The sequence below is a fragment of the Panthera uncia genome, chromosome D2 (assembly GCF_023721935.1).
Source record: "Panthera uncia isolate 11264 chromosome D2, Puncia_PCG_1.0, whole genome shotgun sequence".
NCBI lineage: Eukaryota > Metazoa > Chordata > Mammalia > Carnivora > Felidae > Panthera > Panthera uncia.
In genome coordinates, this window is record NC_064818.1 from 58,663,908 (window position 1) to 58,682,379 (window position 18,472).

The 18,472-nt window shown below is 54.4% G+C and overlaps 2 protein-coding genes across 14 annotated transcripts in view; both read left to right on the top strand.

Annotated features, from left to right (window-relative positions):
* GBF1 (golgi brefeldin A resistant guanine nucleotide exchange factor 1) overlaps window positions 1-4,839 on the top strand; it is a 119,364-nt gene extending 114,525 nt beyond the window's left edge. For 8 of the 12 annotated variants that reach the window (XM_049645615.1, XM_049645617.1, XM_049645621.1 and 5 more), the window contains 9 exons: window positions 111-357; window positions 482-687; window positions 1,802-1,952; window positions 2,059-2,189; window positions 2,391-2,492; window positions 2,770-2,883; window positions 3,015-3,195; window positions 3,361-3,489; window positions 3,982-4,839. In XM_049645615.1, coding sequence (XP_049501572.1) covers window positions 111-357; window positions 482-687; window positions 1,802-1,952; window positions 2,059-2,189; window positions 2,391-2,492; window positions 2,770-2,883; window positions 3,015-3,195; window positions 3,361-3,489; window positions 3,982-4,262 — 1,542 coding nt within the window. In that variant the 3' untranslated portion in view covers window positions 4,263-4,839. The remainder of the gene's footprint in view (window positions 1-110; window positions 358-481; window positions 688-1,801; window positions 1,953-2,058; window positions 2,190-2,390; window positions 2,493-2,769; window positions 2,884-3,014; window positions 3,196-3,360; window positions 3,490-3,981) is intronic. The other 4 variants (XM_049645618.1, XM_049645619.1, XM_049645624.1 and 1 more) reach the window with 1 other exon arrangement.
* Window positions 4,840-10,504: 5,665 nt separating this feature from the next.
* Window positions 10,505-18,393, top strand: NFKB2 (nuclear factor kappa B subunit 2). 2 transcript variants are annotated; one of them, XM_049645630.1, is made up of 23 exons: window positions 10,505-10,597; window positions 11,918-12,033; window positions 12,308-12,389; window positions 12,506-12,546; window positions 12,810-12,908; window positions 12,988-13,139; window positions 13,368-13,474; window positions 13,584-13,742; window positions 14,033-14,137; window positions 14,266-14,351; window positions 14,438-14,576; window positions 14,797-14,925; window positions 15,064-15,273; window positions 15,352-15,493; window positions 15,919-16,033; window positions 16,142-16,355; window positions 16,495-16,664; window positions 16,787-16,889; window positions 17,018-17,169; window positions 17,298-17,367; window positions 17,599-17,771; window positions 17,897-18,008; window positions 18,111-18,393. In XM_049645630.1, exons 2-23 carry the CDS (start codon window positions 12,013-12,015, stop codon window positions 18,230-18,232), a joined length of 2,703 nt encoding a protein of 900 aa, XP_049501587.1. In that variant the 5' UTR covers window positions 10,505-10,597; window positions 11,918-12,012; the 3' UTR covers window positions 18,233-18,393. The 2 variants fall into 2 exon arrangements, with proteins under 2 accessions (XP_049501587.1, XP_049501588.1); XM_049645631.1 differs by lacking the exon at window positions 10,505-10,597 and having other exon boundaries at window positions 11,703-12,033.
* Window positions 18,394-18,472: the final 79 nt, after the last annotated feature.

The window sequence follows — 18,472 nt, forward strand, 5'->3', positions numbered from 1 at the left end:
TGAGTCTTCCCTCCTTGGCCTGTGGGAAAGATTCCTGGTCCTCCAGCAGGACATCTGGGGGAAGATCAGGCTCAAGCCTGGGTTCCCAGCAACTCTTGTGTACTTTACAGGTGGGGAAGGATGACATCGATAACTCCAAGCCAGGTCCTGGGCCCAGCCGGCTAGGCCCTTCACCCCTGGTCAATCAGTACAGCCTAACAGTGGGGCTGGACCTCGGGCCACATGACACTAAGTCCCTGCTTAAATGTGTGGAATCTCTGTCGTTCATTGTGCGTGATGCTGCCCACATTACACCTGACAACTTTGAGCTCTGCGTCAAGACTCTCCGCATCTTTGTGGAGGCCAGTCTGAATGGCGGTGGGTTACCCAATGAAGGGGCAGTTGGGGAGTAACCATGGGAATATACGGGGGAAAGGGAGGAAAAGGTAGGCCGTCTGTGTCCATGGATGTAGAATTGTGACCTGGGTCTGGCTCTGCTCAGGGTGCAAGTCCCAGGAGAAACGTGGCAAGAGTCACAAATATGACAGCAAAGGAAACCGCTTCAAGAAGAAATCCAAGGAAGGCTCAGTGCTTCGGCGGCCTCGAACCTCCAGCCAACATGCCACTAGAGGTGGGCATAGTGACGATGATGAGGATGAAGGCGTGCCTGCCAGCTACCATACGGTGTCTTTACAGGTCAGTCAGGACGTAAGTATGGCATCCTTTACTTGCTCTCCTCTCCCTCCTCGTGACATTGGGAGCCTGGGCAGAGCCAGGGACAGCCAAGGCTGAGAAGGACCTGTTTTCCAACCCAGGACCTTGGCCACCACCTCCACAGTGTTCCCCTATCCAATATCCAGACCTTAATATTTAAGGTTTATGTTTTGAATAAGTAATACATGCATATGTACAAAGTTCAAAAGTAGAAAAGGGTAAACAGATAAAAGTAAGTCCCGGGGTGCCTGGGTGGCTCAGTCAGTTAAGCATCCAAGTTTGACCCCAGTCATGATCCCACAGTTAGTGGGTTCGAGCTCTGCGTCAGGCTCTGTGTTGACAGCTCAGAGCCTGGAACCTGCTTCAGATTCTGCGTCTCCCTCTCTTTCTGCCCCTCCTCTGCTCCCTCTCTCCCCCTCTCTCTGTCTCTCTCTCTTTCTCTCAAAAATAAATAAACATTAAAAAAAAAAACACGCATAACTTAAAAAAAAAAAAAAGTCGCATTCCATTTCTGCCCCCAGTTGCTAAGTTCCCCTCTCCAGAGGTACACACTGCCACCAGTTTCTTGTCTATCCTTCCAGAGCTATTCTTTGTCTATTCAAGGTATATAAAATTTATTTTACAAGCAGACTTCATATCACTGAATAAATGGAGAGCTAATTGCCTTAATAACTGTAGAAAAATCCTGAAAACAAAAAAATTATTAAAGTTGACCACACACTATTGCCCACCAGAGCCTCTGAGTCTGATGTTTGCTTTCTGTTTGTAAGGTGAAATTAATAAGATGAGGCTTAATCTGTCATCAGAAGGTATGAAAGAGAATTGAAAAGAAAGTACCTCTTTCACCATGTAATGCATTGTTACTAAATACTTATTCCACACACCTCCTCACGTCTCCTGCACTAGGAGTAATACCCAACTTCGGGAAGCACTGGCTGGAAGGGGGCAACTAGCTCATGAAGTTGAAGAGAAAAGGAGGGGTGGGAGGGGTAGAGTATGGTGTCACTGGTAGTAGGGTCTCCCTTGAAGACTCAGTCAGGGACAGTGTTTTGGGGGTAGGGGGGCACCCACGGACCTTAACTCATCCTGCCTCTCCTGTGACCCCCAGTTGTTAGACCTGATGCACACCCTACACACGAGAGCGGCCTCTATCTACAGCTCGTGGGCGGAGGAGCAGCGCCACCTGGAGACAGGTGGTCGGAAGATCGAAGCAGATTCACGCACCCTCTGGGCCCACTGTTGGTGCCCTTTACTGCAGGGTAAACATCAGGGGAGCAGGCAGGGCAGGGGCAGAAGTGAAGCTGGAGCTTGGGAAGCACCAGGATCAGGATGCCTGAAGGATCCTGAGCCTGTTCTCACTCTCAGGCATCGCCTGCCTGTGCTGTGATGCCCGGCGCCAGGTGCGGATGCAGGCACTGACCTATCTGCAGCGAGCACTACTGGTACATGATCTGCAAAAGTTAGATGCCCTGGAGTGGGAGTCCTGTTTTAACAAGGTAGGACTCCCCTCTAGTCTTAAGGCAAAGTTCAAAGCCTTAAGATAGAGCTGGGCAGCCTGAAGAGCCCCTGATGTCAGTCTTCAGCCTGCATCCTATTTTTCTCTTCTGCTCTGTGCTTATCCACCCCACCCCCTGGCTTCCTTGGGGCAAGGCTGCCAACTGACCCTGCTAGGGAGACATTGGCTCTTTACCTACCAGGTGCTGTTTCCTCTACTGACCAAACTCTTGGAGAACATCAGCCCTGCAGATGTGGGTGGGATGGAGGAGACTCGAATGAGGGCTTCCACACTGCTCTCTAAGGTACTGCTCAATGCCCTCACCCACCCACTCTCCCCATACTTGCCTCTCTGCAAGGAGGGAAGCTGGGCTTCTGCTAGGACCTAGAGATGCAATGTGGGTGCTCAGGATCCCCAGCTATGGAGACTCGGCAGAACCCAGAGACCTGGGAGGATCTTGGAATTCAGAGGAATCTCTGCTATAGGATTCCCATGCAAGATAGAGCAGGCTTCCTTCCCAGCCTTGGAGAGGGATGCAGACTGCTCCGACCCCTCTGCTAAAAGGGGCTGGTGGGCCATAGGTCTTCTTGCAGCACCTGTCTCCGCTGCTGTCACTCTCTACCTTTGCGGCCCTCTGGCTGACCATCCTGGACTTCATGGACAAGTATATGCATGCAGGCTCCAGTGACTTACTGGTATGTTCTACCACTGCCTGCTTCCTCTCCCACCTGCTGGGAAGACATGCTGTTTTCCCTCGATGGATGCCTCCTTACCATATTCCACCATGCCCTCTTTCCCATCCACATGGTCCCACTGCCACCTACAGTCAGAGGCCATCCCTGAGTCTCTGAAGAACATGCTCCTGGTGATGGACACAGCAGAGATTTTCCACAACGCAGATGCCCGAGGAGGCAGCCCCTCAGCCCTCTGGGAGATTACCTGGGAGCGCATTGACTGTTTTCTGCCCCACCTACGAGATGAGCTCTTCAAGCAGACTGTCATCCAGGGTAGGAGGCTTAGCTCAATTTTATCAAAAAGAGTCCCCATCAGAGAGTCTGGAGCTAATAAATAGTTCTCTGTATCTCATATTTGTGGGAGGATTGTTGGGTAGCCAGGGCTCTGCTTGAAGGAAAACACTAAGAGCTGCCATCTGGTTTTTCTGCCCTCCCCAGACCCCATGCCCATGGAGCCACATGCCCAAAAACCTATGGCCTCAGCCCACATGGCTCCTGCTGCTGGGGACACAAGGACACCTGGCCATCCACCTCCTCCAGAGATGCCTTCTGAGCTGGGGGTCTGTGGTGAGTCCTTCTGAGCTAGCCTCCTGGGTGTTGAGCAAGAAGTAGGAGGCCTAAGAGGAAGCCCAGGGTAGTTTGGGATTGCCACTGAGCATGGGCTGTGAGCCAGGGAAAGGAGGGAACCAGAGTATTCTGGTCACCTGCTCTTCCTGTGGGAAGTGACAGGACCAAATAAGCTCTGATGAGCTACCTGCTTGAGATTTTCAGGCATGGGAGGAGAAGGTTGGATCAGGGACTTGACATAAATATGCAGCAGTTGCCCTTCAGGAGGGATCCTAGTAAATTTCAGACCATAATTTACTTGACTGGAGGTACAGCAAAGGAGATAGAGGGTAGGTATAAGGTAACTGCATTTTTTAATGCGTTAAAGGGGAGATTGCCAACTACATAGCCTGGTAGGAGTCATTTTGTTCACAGCAATGGGGAAAAGCAGAGGTTAGGTAAGCCAGCTGGAGAATGTGAGGGAGTCTGACCAGCCCCTCGCTCTCCCTGTAGACTTTGAGAAGCCTGAGGGCCCTCGGCCTGCCAACAGCAGCTCCCCTGGATCACCAGTGGCGTCTAGCCCCAGCAGACTGAGCCCTACTCCAGATGGGCCTCCTCCCCTGGCTCAGCCCCCACTGATCCTGCAGCCCTTGGCCTCCCCACTGCAGGTGGGTGTACCACCCATGACTCTGCCCATCATCCTCAACCCTGCTCTCATTGAGGCCACTTCACCAGTGCCCCTCCTGGCTACACCCCGCCCCACAGACCCCATGCCCACCTCTGAGGTCAACTAAGGCAGGCTCCTCAGAGATCAGGACCAGTACTTCCTATCAGGCTGTCCTCGGCCACCCTCCCACCTGTCCCAAGGGCCACAAACTTCTCAGGCCCAGCCTGAGCTGCTGTCGCTGCTACTTGGATGGGGACCTGAAAAAGAATTTTTATAGCCCCTCCTGGAATCCACAATCAGGCTGAGGAACCTTTTTCCTTTGCTCTCCATTCCTGGGGTTCTAACCTGAGAGCGCACTCAGGTATTGCCTGCAGCCTGGCAGCCCTGGGGAGGCATCTCTATGCCAGCCTGCAGTGCCTGCCCTCCTGCCCCTCCTGCCCTGTGGTCAGGCATTGATAGCCAAGCCAACCATTCTGCACTTTGTGTCCTTCTCCCATCTCCATTCCCATCAGCCCTGGGCCACCTCCTCCAGTTCTTCCTCTTTTATTAATTAGTTGGTCGGTTTGGAGAGTTGATTGGCACCATGGAGGGTTGGCAGGTGGGGCTGGACAGAGGGACTGCTACCCACAGGAGCATGTACATATGGAAAAACAGGACAACAATGGACTTTTTATGATGTAATAAATGTCTTAGTACCAATGTCATTGCTTTTCCCTCTGGTTTCCTTCTTGAACTTATGGGCACCATGTTATTGGGATACCCAGGGCTTGGACCTTGCATGAACAGAAGTGAGGCTGGCCTACCAACAGTCTGGCCCACATGGCCCCAGGCTACCAGCCATCCAGGCGCCAGTCAGGATTCCTTCCCCAGTGTTGCTGCCCTACAACCATCACCACCACCACTACAACAGCAGTGCGCCCTTGTTACCAGGGATATTCAAGGGTTTGGGCACTTGTCCTCTTCCCTAACTGCTCCAAGGTTGACACCTGAGACAGCCTAGACTGGGGTCAAAAGGAAAGTGAACCAGAGCTGAGCTGTAGTTCTTCAGAAGTCTTCCCTCAGATGTGCCTCGTGGTCCAGGAGCACAAAGGGGAGTCCGTGGGGCTTAGGAAGGATGCCATCTTGTCCACAGCTGTGATCGTGTGTTTCTGGGCACAGGGCATTCATTTTGGCCCCAGACTGAGGAGGGACAGTTTTGTCCATCCATCTCAGTTACTGAAGCATGATTGGAGAACCCCTCCCATTCTTCCCCTTTGTTTTATGGTAAGATAAGTGGGAGTGTGTTGGGGGCAGGCAGAGTGGCTCCTACAGGGCTGAGGGTGGGATGTAGAATGCTATGTATTGAGCTTTTCCGGATGAAGCATCTACCTCGTTTTGGCTTCTTCCTCCAAAGTGGTCCCTTCGTCTCTGCGGGGAGACAAGGGAGTGGTACTACCTGTTGTACTACCGGCTGGCCTCCCCCATGGGGAGTTATGGGCACTCACCCTCTTCATTTGGGACCAGCTGGCTATATGATCATTCAGGACCTCGGGCTTCCCTTTGCTCACTACCACCACCTGGATGTTGCTGGGAGTCTAAACCTCAGGAAGTACCTTCCTCACGTATAGAAAAGGGCACCTTGGAAATGGGAAGAGCTTGATGTGGAAAAATACATGCAACGTCGTGAAGTTCCTACACTAGTTTTTCCCCTCTTCCTTCATTCTCCCCAGGTAGTCCAGACCATGCCTGGTTTCCACACTAACCAGAAGCCTTGCCTGACCCTATCCCTAGGAAAATTAGGAGAATGGCTACACCCCTGATCTGCACTTTTTCTGTATGAATGCAGACAGGCCTGGATCTTCAGTCAGGTGGACACTAGGGCCCTCTGCTTCAGCTATGAGCTATGATGTCTCTGTTCTCCCATTTGAGCTCCACAAGCACTGCCTTTATTTTTTTTTTCAACTTTTTTTTTTTTTTTTTTTTTTTTGGGACAGAGAGAGACAGAGCATGAACGGGGGAGGGGCAGAGAGAGAGGGAGACACAGAATCGGAAACAGGCTCCAGGCTCCGAGCCATCAGCCCAGAGCCCGACGCGGGGCTCGAACTCACAGACCGTGAGATCGTGACCTGGCTGAAGTCGGACGCTTAACCGACTGCGCCACCCAGGCGCCCCTCACAAGCACTGCCTTTAAATATTTATTTGAGAGAGGGAGAAAGAGAGAATCCCAAGCAGGCTCTACACTGCCAGTGCAGAGCCCAGTGTTGGGGTTTGAACATACCAACAGTGAGATCATGACCTGAACCGAAGTTGGACGTTTAACCAACAGAACCACCCAGGCACCCCTCAGGTATTTGCTTTTGTTCTGGGTTCACTGCTTGAGAGACAGGTGGCCATGAGTAAGTAAAAACCACTCAGCCCCTGAGCTTCAGTTGAAGAAAAAGAATTTTATTTAGTTCAAGTATACCTCCTTTCGATACTCCTCGCTCAGCTTCGGAGACACTAGTTTTTCTTGGTTCTCCTCTGCCTCACTGGCCATACCTCTTAAGTTTCCTTTGCTGGTGGCTCCTCAGTCCTAATCATTAGAATGCCCCAGGGCCTGGCCCTTGTTCCTCAAATTCTTTCTCCACACTCACTTGCTAGGTGATACTGTCCACTGTCAAGACTAAATACCATCCATTACACTGACTTTTTGTCCAACTCCCCCTCATCATCTCCACTTGCATGCCTCAGGCTCTCAAAGGAAAAATTTTGATCACCCCCTACAAACCCACTCCTCCCCCAGTGTGCCCCATGTCACTAAAGGACAACTTCATTCTTCCAGGTTCTCATCCAAACCGCTCCCATCCTACATCTGACTCCTCAAGCAAATCTTGTTGCTTCTGTCATTCAAATTTATCTAGAATGTGCCTACTTCTCGCCATCCTCACCCATTTTCGCCCAAGTCTAAGCCACCATCTGTTGGACCACTGGTCTCCCTCCTTTATTCCAGTCCTGTACTCTCTACTCTCCACACAGCAGGCAAGTGTATCTTTTTAAAACATGTCATATCATTTTCACTTCATTGCTCAAAACCCTCCAGGGGCGCCTGGGTGACTCGGTTGGTTGCGCGGCTGACTTGGGCTCAGGTTCATGATCTCACAGCTCATGAGTTCAAGGTCCAGGTTGGGCTCTGTGCTGACAGCTCGGGGCCTGGAGCCTGCTTTGGATTCTGTGTCTCCCTCTCTCTCTGCCCTCCCCCCCCCCCCCCCCCTCTCTCTCTCTCTCTCTCTCTCTCTCTCTCTCTCTCTCTCTCTGTCTCAAAAATAAACATTAAAGAAAAAAAACCTCCAAAGGCTTTACATCTCATCAGAATAGAGTCCAAAGTTCTTATTTTATCCCACCTACCTAAGCTTCTTGCTCTTTCTCAAACATACCAAACACATTTGTGTTGAAACTGGTCCCTCCACCTGGAAAGCTTTTCCCCCAAATGTCCACATCACTTCCTTCCTCACTTTTCTCAAGTCATAGTTCAAATGTTACCTCATCAGACAAGTCTTCCCTCATTGCTACAAAGAAAACCCTTGTTATTATCTCCTTGCCTACTTTATTTTTCTACTAGCACTTATCACCAACTGATATAACCCATTTGATTTTTATCTACAAACGAAGACCTTATTTTCTAGAGTAGGCCCTCACTATTTATTAGTGAATGAATGGAGTGAATTCATGGTGCCTCTGCTTTGGGGCCAGGTATAGTGATAGGGCTAGGTACAGAAACAGATAATCATTAGGCTGGAAATTAGTGGAATAAACAAGAGGTTTCTTAATCCCAGATAGATGAGGCTATAGTAACTGACAAACTACTTTGAATCAGTGAAAATCTCCAGACAAAATAGTGGGAATTGGAGTTGACTGATAGATAAGTGGGGGTTCATTATACTATTCTCTCCACTGTTTATATGTTTGAAATTTTCTATAATAGTTTTGCTTTAAAAATCTTCTGATAGGTGCAACTGGGTGGCTCAGTCGATTGAGCATCCAACTTTGGCTCAGGTCATGATCTCACAGTTTGTGGGTTCGAGCCCCGCCTCAGGCTCTGTGCTGACTGTTTGCTCAGAGCCTGGAGCCTGCTTCAGATTCTGTGTCTGCTTCTCTCTCTGCCCCTCCCCCGCTCACACTTTGTCTCACTCTGTTTCTTAAAAATAAATAAATGTAAAAAAATTTTTTTAATCTTCTGATAAATTACAACTCAGAATCTTATAACTAAAATAGCTCAACCTTGGGGTGCCTGGCTTAGTCAGTGGAGCCTGTGACTCTTGATCTCGGGGTCGTGAGTTCAAGCCCCATGTTGAGTGGAGAGATTACTTAAAAATAAAATAGCTCAATTTGTATGGGCTTTTTTAAGAGGCAGTCATGGAGACTGGAAGAATTGATGCCAATTTCAGCTGGTAGTTTATGAGCACTTTGAAAGGACAGTTGTGATCATTGCAACAAGCACAGGCTCACTAAGTTGGAGTTTATCAAACCAACCTCATTCCATTTTAATGTAAGGGTTATGGATCTGACTTACCAGGGGAATGTAGTAGGCAATATCCCTGGATGTCAGCAAAATTTTCAGTGGTATCTTATGATATTGACTTGAGAGGCTCACAGTGGAAAGGCCTGCTTTGTTTTATATCAGTTTAAGGAAGAGCTTCATCCTAGAATTAGTAGACTGGGTATATTCATTTCTAGCTATTGTGTTTGGTTGTTACTTCACCTCTCTGAGCCTTAATTTCTTCATCGGTAAAGGTAATATTTATCTCCAAGGGCTGTTGGGAGGAAGAATAAGAACTTATACTAATAGTACCTTAACACACTACCTGACACATTCCATTTGCAGGGAAGATGAAGAGGAGGGGGAAGTAACAGGAAATAGCCCACATCAAGGGCCATAACAGTCTGCCTTTTATGCAGACCCATGCAGGCCTGTAATTCCATTACCAAGGTCAGAGGCAAGTTGCAGGGGAACTCTGAAACAAAAGTCTGTGTCCAGGGCATCTGGGTGGCTCAGTCGGTTGAGCATCCGACTTTGACCCAGGTCATGATCTCACGTTTGTGGAGCTGGAGCAGAGCATCAGCTTGCTTCTATCAGCGCTGGGCCTGCTTCGGATCCTCTGCCCCCCTCTCTCTCTCTGCTCCTCCCCCACTCACACTCTCTCTCAAAAATAAATAAACATAAAAAAAAAAAAAATCAGTGTTCTACCATGAGCCTAAGGTCATGAGCCTAAGGGAGGACTACTCCAGGAATGGAGAGGAGATTGCTCATGGACCCCCTAAAGGGAAACTCTACCAGTCACAGATCTTCAGCCTCAGAGTCCCTACTTTAGGTAATCCTGTACTGATCTTGCTGCCACTGAAAGTGTTCAAACACAGTTGGGAGCTATATAAAAGGAAATTTCCTACATTGGAGGAAGTTTGAACTATTAGGATTTTGGATGCCATTTCAAAAAACTTTTTTTTCTTTCTTTTTTGGGGGCGGAGGGGCAGAGGGAGAGAATGTTAGGCAGCCTCCATGCCCAGCGCAGAGCCCAACCGTGGGGCTGGATCTCACTACCGTGAGATCATGAGGCGAAATCAAGAGTCCCTTCGCTTAACCGCCTGAGCCACCCAGACGCCCCTGGATGCCTTTTCAATTCTAATATTACAAATCTCCGTGATGGATGAGCAAGACCTGAGTCTCCCAGATAAACACCTCTTTTTCTTCATTCTGCCCAGAACTCTGGAGCTCAGATCTGAAAATCTGGCCCTCTGTGACCCGGGCATTTATAGAATAAGATTTAGGTTCAGATGGTCTCTTCAGGGGGGGAGGCTGAGTAAGAGAGACTGAGCAAGAAAAAGGATTATGGAGTCTCCTTGAGGCTTCACAAGGACCGCCAGATGGCGCCCCGGGACCGACTGCAAGATCAATTTCCTTTTCCCCTAACTCTTCCCGTCAGTGGGGCCCCGCTCCGGGCGGACCGGAGGGCTGGGGCCCGCCAGCTTCCCCCTGGGGTTCCCCGGCTTCAGAGGTGACCAAGCATTAGGTCCAGCAGATAAACCAAGTAGCAGCGGGGACTGTCAACCGTCTGGGACAGGCAGGGTGGGTGAGGAGACCGGAGCCAGGGCCCTTGGCCGGAGGATGCTTCTTGGTCAGAGAATCCAGCCTCAGCAGGTCCCCAAGCCAGAGCTCGCGCTTTAGCTGACGGTCAACCTCGCTCCAGGCTCCCGGGGCGCAGCTAATAGTTCCCCTCTAAGGGGCGCGCCTGAGTCGCTCATGATTGGCTGCACGAGTCCGGAGTTAAACTTTCAGCCAATGAAAAAGGGCACGGGGCGTGACGCACGGGAACGTCACGGGAATTCCCCCCTCCCGGGGGTGGAAAAGGGGCTTTCCCGGTTGGAGCCTCAGTGGCTGTGGAGAGGTGACGCTACCCGTCCAAGGTGGGTCGGGCCGGGAGAGAAGCCGGAATCGGATCCGCCGCCGCGGTGAGTGGCTAGGACACGGCGAAGGGCGGAAGGAGGGCCTTTAACTGACCGAGTCCCAGGGCTGGAGAGCGGCTTATGCACGCGCGCGCGCGCGCGCGCGCACGCACACACGCACGCACACACACACACACACACACACACACACAGTACGCACACAAACAAGACACATGGATACCCATCGACATCCTGTATAAAAAAACACGCGGAGCCATACGTGCACCTACGCGTGTGCTGGCGAGTGCACAGCATTGTCCATTCAGAATGCACATATGCACACGCAAACTTGCTCACCCGTGCACAGGTGCCTGGACCCATACTTTTCACGCACAAACTCAAATATGTTCACCTGTGCTCTTATATATCAAGACAAGCTTAGACGCCTCCACAATGAGAATTTTAAGGACGCTCACCTGTACACAGCCATGCTCACTTGCACATGCATATTGACACTACGCACACACAACATGCACGCAAGCACATGGGACAACACACACTCTGTACGTGTGGTAGAGACACACACCAGTATCATGCACGGATACGGGACCGGGGCAGGGGGCGTGGGCACCCAGAGCAGGTGTGGTGCGGGAATCCAATGGCTGTTGACGTTTTGGGGAGAGGTAACAGAAGACCCCATCTCAAGAAACAGACACCTTTCGTTCCCCCGCCCAGCGGGCCCAGAGTCCGTTCTTGGGGCAGAACCCAGGGGCCCCCCACTGGGAAGAGCCCCCGCCTACAGGCCTTCGGAAAGGAGGCCTTCCTACAGCAGGAATGTCCCCACAAAAGCCCCCGGGTGAATCAGCCGTGGCCTCTCTCGGGGTAGAAAATCCCAAGGTTGCTCCAGGACGGGGGAGGCGAAGGGGGCGGGAGGCGGGCCTGGCCTCGGCCTAAGAGCGTCCTCCGGCCTAGAAAGACCCTCCAGTCCCGGGAGCCCGCCCTGACACGAGGGGGTGGGGACCAACACCCGAGGACGCTTCCCTGGGTCTGGTTGCCCCTCTGCCCGAAGAGAGGCTACCAGAGCTAGCCGGCCAGCAAAGACTTCGTGCCCCTCCCGCCTCGGGGGCGTGGCTAGTGGCGTCATTTCCAGGCCCGCCCCCCTCCGGCCCCGCCTCCCTCTGGTATTTTCGGGACTTTCCTAAGCTGTTCTAACTTTCCTGCCGCTTCCCCGGCCCAACCCAGCCCAGCTCCGGATCTCGTTCTCCACCGGATCTCGCCCGCCACACCCGGACGGGTGGCTGGAAGAGATCAGACCCTCCCCCAAATCTGGGCTCCCCTTGCCCCCCCCCCCCCCGCCCCGATCTGTCTCTCCCCCCCCCCCGCCAGTCCCTCCCCCCTCCCCCCCTAAGGCGGACGCCTGAAACTCTGGGAAACAGAACCCGGCCGGAGCCACCAGACAGAGCCGGGCCTAGCCCAGAGACATGGAAAGTTGCTACGACCCAGTGAGTCACACCTGGCCCTGAAGCCAGCCGGCTACCCCCATGTCTGTCTGCTTTGTCTGCCTGTCTGTCGGAGTCCTCTCTGCTTCCCTACACCTGTAGTGCCCTCTCATTATCTCAACCTGCCTGTCAGTCAGTCTGTCTATCTGCAAACTGCTTCTACTAGGAGCTTTTTTAACGGCCTTGGGAGGAAAGGGAGTGGTTACTCAGGGCTGGGAAGTGGAGGGCTCTGGGGTGGCTCAGAATCAGTTGCCACCCCAGTCTGTCTCCAAACCAGGGTCTGGATGGCATGATTGAATACGATGATTTCAAATTCGACCCGTCCATTGTGGAGCCCAAGGAGCCAGCCCCAGAGACAGGTTAGTAAGTTCCTAACCTTCCCATGTCCTAGAGAGAGCGGGAGGGAGGAGCATGTGCCCTCTGCCTTGGGAATGGGCTCAGAAATCCTGGCTCAACAAGGCCCCTCTCTCCCCAGCTGATGGCCCCTACCTGGTAATAGTGGAGCAGCCTAAACAGGTGAGTGAATGGAAGGGATGGTGTGGGATGACTTCAGCCTTGGGGACAAGTGGGGTAGTTGTAGTTGGGTGGCCATGGGGAGGGTCACTGACCAGAGGACGCTTCAGGTTGGGATGGTTGGCTGCTGCTAATCACAATGGTTGTGTTGTGGTTCAGGAGAGACGCTGCCAATGATTATGGTCACTGCTGGCTGGGAGCGTGGCTGGCTAGGGGGGGTGGGGGTCTCTCCTGGTCACAATATCAATCTGCCCTGGGACCTTCAGCGTGGCTTCCGATTTCGATATGGCTGTGAAGGCCCCTCCCATGGAGGATTGCCAGGTGCCTCCAGTGAGAAGGGCCGGAAGACTTATCCCACAGTCAAGGTGAGTTAGGATGGTGCTGGAGGGTGGGCTAGTGGATAGTGTGTTCAGGGACATCACTGACAGCCCTCACCTCCCCCAGATCTGTAACTACGAGGGACCAGCCAAGATCGAGGTGGACCTGGTAACGCACAGTGACCCGCCTCGTGCTCATGCCCACAGCCTGGTGGGCAAGCAATGCTCGGAGCTGGGGGTCTGCGCCGTGTCTGTGGGGCCCAAGGACATGACTGCCCAGTAGGTGCCCCTCCGTCCTAGGCCCACCTGTCCTAGGCCCCAGCCCACTTCTATGAGCTTAGCATCTGACCAAGGGGAGAGACTTAGGTTGGCCCCAGAACCCAAGGTCCCAAGTAAAAACCAGGAAAGCTTCCTGGAGGAAGTAGGGCTGAGCTGAGCCCTGGCAGTGGGGAGGGTGCTTCAGGAAGGAAATGCCTGCTAAGCTCTGACTCCCACTCCCCCACTCAGATTTAACAACCTGGGCGTCCTGCATGTGACCAAGAAGAACATGATGGAGATTATGATACAGAAACTTCAGAGGCAGCGACTCCGCTCCAGGCCCCAGGGCCTTACGGGTATTGAGGGGGGGGGGGCACTTGTAGGGAGAGAGGGAGTCATGGGAGGTGGTCATGGAAGGAATGGAGAAGGAGGAGTGCCAGGGTCACGTGTACATCCACCGCACAGAGGCCGAGCGGCGGGAGCTGGAGCAGGAGGCTAAGGAGCTGAAGAAGGTGATGGACCTGAGCATTGTGAGGCTGCGCTTCTCTGCCTTCCTTCGAGCCAGTGATGGCTCCTTCTCCCTGCCCCTGAAGCCGGTCATTTCCCAGCCCATCCACGACAGCAGTGAGTATCCTGACCATCTGGGGTGCCAGGGCTAGGTGCCAGAGGAAGCATGGGGGGCAATTTCAGGCTGTGGAGTCCAGCCTGAGTTTCAACTTGACCCACCACATATGAGCTGAGTGATCTTGAGTAAGTCATTTCCCCTGAGTATGGCTTCCATCTTGGGTAAATGAAGATACTAGTAGTTTCTGTACCTCTTAGGGTTGTTCAAATAATAATGCAAAACACTTGGCTCCATAAATGGGGCCATGACTATTATGTCAGCTCAAGTAATTGATATCCCACCCCCACAGAGTCTCCTGGGGCCTCAAACCTGAAGATTTCTCGAATGGACAAGACAGCTGGCTCTGTGCGGGGTGGAGATGAAGTTTATCTGCTTTGTGACAAGGTGCAGAAAGGTGAGACTGGACCCCAGGCTGGGACTTAGGGATGCTGGGTATCAAGATGGGGAGCCAGGGCAGCTCTAGGATAAAAGGCCCTGGAGATTCTACTAGGAGGTGTGGCCAAGCTTCAATTTCCCTTATAGATGACATTGAGGTTCGGTTCTACGAGGATGATGAGAATGGATGGCAGGCCTTTGGGGATTTCTCTCCCACAGATGTTCATAAACAGGTACCCTAGGGCCAGGGCCAGGGCTGGGGGCTGAACTAGACCAAGGCCTCAATGACACCTTATGCCCTCCTTATGCCCCTTGCCAGTATGCCATTGTGTTCCGGACACCACCCTATCACAAGATGAAGATTGAGCGTCCTGTAACCGTGTTCCTGCAACTGAAACGCAAGCGTGGGGGGGATGTCTCGGACTCCAAACAGTTCACCTATTACCCTCTGGTGGAAGGTGGAGCTGGAATTAAGATGGGGGCTGGGCTGGAGTGTCCCCAGACTAGATCAGGGGACCCATGAGTCAAGTCAGGAGTGGAGAAGGGCCCGGGAAGAGGTGGTCCTAGAAGCTAGCCTGAGGGCTTTTGGAGGGAGGGCCATGACCTTACTGGGGACAGAGTTCTTGAGGCTTGGTGCAGGAGTTGGGGTTTTAACATCTCCTTTCCCTCTGGCCCCAGACAAGGAAGAGGTGCAGCGGAAGCGAAGGAAAGCCTTGCCCACCTTCTCCCAGCACTTCGGGGGTGGCTCCCACATGGGTGGAGGCTCTGGGGGCTCAGCCGGAGGTTATGGAGGAGCTGGAGGAGGAGGTGAGGGGGGGGGGTGTGTGCTGGTGGCGGGAAGGGGGATGGAGGAGGGAGGGGTAAGGGGGAGAGAAGTTGTGGGGTAAAAAATCGGGGAGAGTCCTGGATGGTGCCTTATACCCACAGCCCGGCCTATATCCACAGGTGGCAGCCTCGGCTTTTTCCCCTCCTCCTTGGCCTATAGCCCCTACCCGTCCGGCTCGGCCCCGATGGGCTGCTACCCGGGAGGCGGGGGCGGGGCGCAGATGGCCGCCGAGGCGCCTGGCGTGGATGCCGGGGAGGAAGCAGCAGAGCCGAGCGCGTCCCCTCTGACCCCCCAGCGCGAACCGCTGACCCCGGACCTGCTGCAGCGAGGTACGGCCCCTAAAATCCGGGCGGTCGGGACGCTTCGGGTGGGGACCGAGCCCGCGCCCACGTCCCTGTTGCCCCCAGCCCGGGAGTACAACGCACGCCTCTTCGGCCTGGCGCAGCGCAGCGCCCGAGCCCTGCTCGACTACGGCGTCACGGCGGACGCGCGGGCGCTGCTGGCGGGACAGCGCCACCTGCTGACAGCTCAAGACGAGAACGGAGACACGTAGGTGGGGGAAGGGAGGGAGAGCGACCCGGGCTCCCTTGGTAGGGGGGTGGGAGGGGGGTCCGGGACTTGGAGCTCGACGGTAGGTCGGGGTACGGGGCGGGAAAGGACCCTGCAAAGAGCCAGAGCCGTGGAGTCGGACAGACCTGGTTCCAAGTCCGGCTTCATTATGTACTAGTTTTGCTCAAGGTGCTTGATCTCTCCACCTTTCGGTTTTGTTGACTGTTAAAAGAGCAAGATGATAGTACTTATATACTGCACAAGGTGCTCGGGAGGATTAAGTTCAGAGGCAGCGATGTCCTTGGAGACGTCTGGGCTCCAGAAGCCCTAGGCACGGAGATTATGGAGGCGGTGGGGTTTTGGAGCTAGAGGGTGCTCTGAGTGGCTGGGCTCGCTAGGCCAGAGTCTCACTCCCCAACCCTCAGGCCGCTGCACCTAGCCATCATCCACGGGCAGACCAGTGTCATCGAGCAGATAGCCCATGTCATCTACCACGCCCGGCACCTTGGTGTTGTCAACCTCACCAATCACTTGCACCAGGTGAGGGGCACCGATCGGTGAGGGGCAGGGGTTGGAAGGCACGTGGGCCTAGGCCAGGGGTGGGCCTAGGCCAGGGGTGGGCCTGGCTTACTCTGCCTGCCTTTCCAGACGCCGCTGCACCTGGCGGTGATCACTGGGCAGACAGGCGTGGTGAGCTTCCTGCTGCAGGTGGGCGCAGACCCGGCACTACTGGATCGGCATGGAGACTCCGCAGTGCACCTAGCGCTCCGGGCTGGTGCCAGTGCCCCTGAACTGCTGCGCGTCCTTCTGCGCAGTGGGGTTCCCGCTGTTCCCCAGCTGTTGCACATGCCAGACTTTGAGGGTGAGTTCATCACCTCATGTGGACCGGGGGGCAAAGGTGTGGGGACCAGGGAGGGTACCTGGTGAGTGCCTAGAGTGAGCGTGAGGTGTCAGGGGCCACGATGGGGTCACAGCTGTAGGCGAAGTATCTATGTTCCTAGGCCTGTACCCAGTACACCTGGCGGTCCGTGCCCGAAGCCCCGAGTGCCTGGATCTGCTGGTGGACGGTGGGGCTGAAGTGGAGGCTGCAGAGCGGCAGGGGGGCCGAACAGCCCTGCATTTAGCCACAGAGATGGAGGAGCTGGGGTTGGTCACACATCTGGTTACCAAGGTGGGACTGAGGATTGCTGAAGGGGTGGGGCCAAGGGTTGTGGAGGAACCAAGGACAGTGAAGATGCAGGGGGAGAGGCGGCCAGTGAGTGGTGCCATCAATCACTCCCTTGAACCCCACAGCTCCGTGCCAATGTGAATGCCCGCACCTTTGCGGGAAACACACCCCTACACCTGGCAGCTGGACTGGGATCTCCCACCCTCACCCGTCTCCTTCTAAAGGCTGGTGAGCCTCATCCTTGGGACATATGAACAGGGCTGAGGGGAGGAAAAGGGGTGCCTACCAGTCCCCCCACTTGGCAGTTCTTAATGTGGGCTCTCACTGTACCTCCCCACGACTACCTCCCTCCTCAGGTGCTGACATCCACGCAGAGAATGAGGAGCCCCTGTGCCCACTGCCTTCGCCCCCCACCTCTGGTAGTGACTCAGATTCTGAGGGACCTGAGAGGGACACCCGAGGCAGCTTCCGGGGCCACACACCTCTTGACCTCACTCGCAGCACCAAGGTGAGGCTAGCCCAGAACTAGAAGCACCAGGGAATGGAGCACCTGGGCTTAGGGCTGGGGCCCAAATGACTGGCACCTGGGCTTGAGGACTGGGGTGGGAGGTCATCAAGCTGAGGCTGTCTCCCCAGGTGAAGACCTTGCTGCTAAATGCTGCTCAGGACACCACAGCACCCCCCCTGACCCCTCCCAGCCCTGCAGGTGAGATATCTTCACCCACTGCCAGATTTCAGACCCCTGCTCACAGAGGGCTCTTCTTCAGGACCTCTGAAGGAGCCGGGGGTGGGGGGGGTGGGTGTCCCTTGCTCCATTCCTGTTGCCACCCACTGCCCTAGTACTCTGTCCGCCTTGTCTATCAGATTACCTTGAGAAAGAAGTGTCTGCCTGAGCCCATCTCTGGGCGTACCAGACACGTCTCTATGTTCCCATCAGGGCCAGAGCTGCCCCTTGAGGATACAGTCCTACAGAACCTGGAGCATCTGCTAGATGGGCCAGGAGCCCAGGGCAGCTGGGCAGAGCTGGCAGAACGGCTGGGGCTGCGCAGTCTGGTGGATACATATCGGAAGACAGCTTCACCCAGCGGCAGCCTCCTGCGCAGTTACAAGGTCAGTTGGTCCCCATCCCTTGCTGCATGCCTGGCTTCCTTCCCCCAGTCTCAGATCCCAGATTCTCCCTTGGCCCCAGGGCTCCTGCCCCCACACTCAGACTCATGCCTCTTCCTTCTCCCCAGCTGGCTGGTGGGGACTTGGCGGGCCTGCTGGATGCCCTATCTGAAATGGGCCTGGAGGAAGGAGTGAAGCTGCTGAGGGGCCCTGAGGCCCGAGACAAGCTGCCCAGCACAGGTAAAGGGGTCCCACCTGGTAGGCTGGTCTGGGCCTGGACAGGGGGAGGCCTGAGACCTTGACTGTTCCCTATCCCCTTCCCCGTGCACACTCGACTAGCAGAGGTGAAAGAGGACAGTGCATACGGGAGCCAGTCGGTGGAACAGGAGACAGAGAAGCTGGGCTCACCCCCTGAGCCACCAGGAGGGCTCTGCCACGGGCACCCCCAGCCTCAGGTGCACTGAACTGCTGCCCACCCACCAGCTCCCCTCCCTGGGCCCCTCTGTACAGCATCCCTACCTATTCTAGTTCTTATTTAACACCCCATGCCCACCCCTCAGTTGGGGCAAATAAAGATTCTCATGGGAAAGGGAGGGTGCTTGGCTCCCTCCCTAACTTATGGCAACCCCTGATGTGACTCTTGTCCCTGGAACCAGCTGCCTACCCAAGCCAGGTACTGGAGAATGGAGAAGGAGGCCCAGCCA